The sequence below is a fragment of the Carex rostrata genome, chromosome 1, assembly GCF_964058835.1.
Source record: "Carex rostrata chromosome 1, lpCarRost1.2, whole genome shotgun sequence".
Classification (NCBI taxonomy): domain Eukaryota; kingdom Viridiplantae; phylum Streptophyta; class Magnoliopsida; order Poales; family Cyperaceae; genus Carex; species Carex rostrata.
In genome coordinates, this window is record NC_135918.1 from 8,222,269 (window position 1) to 8,225,360 (window position 3,092).

General features: G+C 34.9%; 1 protein-coding gene across 1 annotated transcript; it reads right to left on the minus strand.

Moving 5' to 3' along the window:
* Window positions 1-372: 372 nt before the first annotated feature.
* LOC144565737 (bidirectional sugar transporter SWEET14-like) lies at window positions 373-2,587 on the minus strand. The gene is made up of 6 exons (XM_078315562.1): window positions 2,344-2,587; window positions 1,709-1,745; window positions 1,403-1,613; window positions 1,154-1,315; window positions 935-1,054; window positions 373-847 (listed from the first exon to the last, which is right to left on the minus strand). Exons 1-6 carry the CDS (start codon window positions 2,393-2,395, stop codon window positions 572-574), a joined length of 858 nt encoding a protein of 285 aa, XP_078171688.1. The 5' UTR covers window positions 2,396-2,587; the 3' UTR covers window positions 373-571.
* Between the last annotated feature and the right edge of the window lie 505 nt (window positions 2,588-3,092).

The window sequence follows — 3,092 nt, forward strand, 5'->3', positions numbered from 1 at the left end:
AGAGATATGGGGCGTGTTTCTTTTGTATTCTTGTGCAGTTGTGCACCCCCTTCCCCCTATTCCATGCCTAAAGCATTATTCAAGCCGAAAGAAATGCATCAAAGCATCAACAAACTATTATGGACAAAGGACTATCTTTGCATCCATCCTTTACATAGCCTAAAGTATTCATAATTAGTAAACAATATACAAAAGAGATGGTTAACATCCTTGGTTAATTAATTAATTAATTAAGAACATTTTTGCTGTTCAGAAAAGGACATTTAACATATTTAATTAATTAATCCTCTTCCTTTTTTCACAAGATGACATATGTGGTCAACAAATGGTCAATTTTATGAACAGAGCAGCAGGAAATTAATTACTCAAATTAAGCAAAATCACTTTCTATTATTAGAGCAATTTGGTTTTTCACTAGACTCTTGAAGCATTGATATCAACCTGGACAAACCTTACAACCTTCCTTAACAAGCAATTTAATTAGGCACAAGCATACACAAATTGCAAATACAGAAAGCGAGATACACTAAATTAAAGAAATGCCAACAATTAGGCCCATGAGCGATCGAGCTTAGACGGTTATGTTTTCATGGCCTTCTTTGTTTTCATGATCATTGTTATTTTGTTCTTCTTCCTCCGACGCCTCTTCATCTGATGACAAGCTCGGTGATTTCAAATCGATTGGGTGCACCTCTGATCCCTTTTCAGTCGCACTGATTTTACTAAGATTTGCTACACCAAGCTCCAGGTCTTTACACTCTTCTTTGATGGTTGGTTTTGGATTCCTGTAAATTAAGTAGAGCACCATTTGCGCCACGCCAAAGACAAATCCTAGAATATTTGGCAGCTACAAAAAAATGTGGTAAGTTGCGTTAATACGGATTGCGAGCATAGTTGATAAGTAAAATGACATATCGAACTTTCAGATATTTACCGCAACGTATTTGTCCTTCGAGAGTAGACCGTAAAAGAACCATGCGACAGCGCTTAGTGTGAGGAAAAAGGAGAGGAAGAAAGGCATGAACTCCACACTCTGCGTGCGTATCACAATCCTCTGCATGACAAAAAAAATGTTAATCTATTTAATTCTCTCTTCACAATTTAATATATATATATATATTTAATTAACATTTGCACGAGCATATATACTCACGATAACACTTAGAGGAGCGACAAAGACGCTCACTGAGAACGCCACACAAACCCAACCAAGGATGCGAACTCGGTTGTCTCCCGCAGATAGAAAGAGGGTAAGGAGGAGAATCAAACCAAAGATGACAACATTGAAGAGGAAGAGAATTTTGACAGTGAAGATCTGAAAAAATGACCGAATTGCAAATCAGTTATCGATATAAAATAGCAATTAAGGTAAGATTTTTGGAATAATATAAATGATACCAACCTTAGCTTTCTTGGGAGCATAGATTAGGTACATGACAATGTATATTGTCTCAATCACACAACCAAACGAGTTAATGGTGATGAGGAGAGATACACTTGTGTTGAGAAATGCATAGTAGATCCAAAGCATTGAGCTAAAGAGCGCCACAACATACGGAACAGATTGAAACCCCTCGGTTGATTTTTTTTGGTAGACCCGATAGAATGTTGGCCTGTAAAAAATAATAGCTAGACGTCACTACAGATCGAGGTAAGTGATACGAAAATAGTAAAAGTAATGGAAATATCAGGGAGAATTTGAACTCACAGTGGGGCAAGGTACACCATAAAGGAGATGATGTTACCTGTCACCATTGTATGAAAAAAAATGCATGTTAGTAATCTAATAAAAAATAATAATATTGTTAATTGGAAGTTAGTTTAATTAATTACTTTATAAGGCTCTCTCTCTATATATAACAATGTTAATGGACAAATGTTTTTTCATTAATTTTTCCTAATTAAAGGAGCATTAAGAAAACACCTGAAAGCAACACTAGCTAGATGGGAAAATTTAAATGGTATACTATATTTGTTAATCTATCAACACTATCTACAAGAGAAACCAACGAGAAGTATTCTATATTAGGAAATTTTGTTATGATACAGGTATAGGTATCTCTAGTTTAGTACATGTCCACTTCTTGATTAAGGTCCACCACCCCCTTTGACCACTAAGTGCACCCAACTCAAATGAAAAAGATCTAATATATATATATACACATATGTACCGTATAAGATTTTAATCATTTTATCTATGCATTATCATTCAGAGCTCCTAAGTTTGTTTTGTACAACATGTAATGCTAATGAAGTAGCAGAGGGTGGGGGTGGGGGGTTGAGATAAGAAAAATTTATAGTATTATGAAGTATATATATATATATACAAAATGTTAACTGTACCTAGAATTCCAAAAGCGAAGGCCCAGGGGTGTTCCAAAGAAAGCACAGCCATCTGATCAGCTCAGAGCAAATAACTTGACAGATTAATTATTTATCTGATCTCTTGCTCTCTCTCTCTCTACTTGAACGATTCTAACACAAATTATACAATCACAAACACACACACTCTTTCTCTTTCTCTCTGTGTTCCCACAATTGTTGAAGAGAGAAATGGAATGTGATGTAAGAGGAGCTCTGAATGCTTTGGTTGAGGTGAGAGTTAGCGGCCTTTATATAGGGAAGGTTTGGAAAAGATTGTTAGAGAGCCAAAATATGACGTGGCATTGGTATGAGCCCTCCACAAGTTATTAATGTTGCATATTTAACCTTTCCAAATTTTATACATAAAGCTGGTTTAGTGAAATATACGTTATGGCATTTATTCCAGGAAAATAATACACACCCCAAACTAACTACACAACTTTTATTGGGAGGAAAACTAGTGTGTTTTTTTTTATTGTAATAGTAATTATTATAATTAATTAAACTTAAAGAAGGTTAATTATATTTTGAAACTACATCACTAGACGTATATCCTCCCGGATGCTTTCGTACCCTTCTGTCAATATACTATTGCGGATAATCATTTTTTACCCTCGCGGATACTATCCCATTAAAATATATTACCTCTCTTTTAGCATCTCTATAGGGATTCTCGCACGAATTATCATGTTATTTATCATTGTACATGTATTATGTGTTTCAAAAAA

Excerpts from the sequence above, each read along its gene's own strand:
- LOC144565737 (XM_078315562.1), bottom strand. The coding sequence starts at position 2,395 with ATGGCTGTGCTTTCTTTGGAACACCCCTGGGCCTTCGCTTTTGGAATT. Across the intron at positions 1,316-1,402 it reads ATGCTCCCAAGAAAGCTAAG|ATCTTCACTGTCAAAATTCT; the intron begins GTTGGTATCATT and ends TCATTTTTTCAG. Across the intron at positions 848-934 it reads CGAAGGACAAATACGTTGCG|CTGCCAAATATTCTAGGATT; the intron begins GTAAATATCTGA and ends ATTTTTTTGTAG.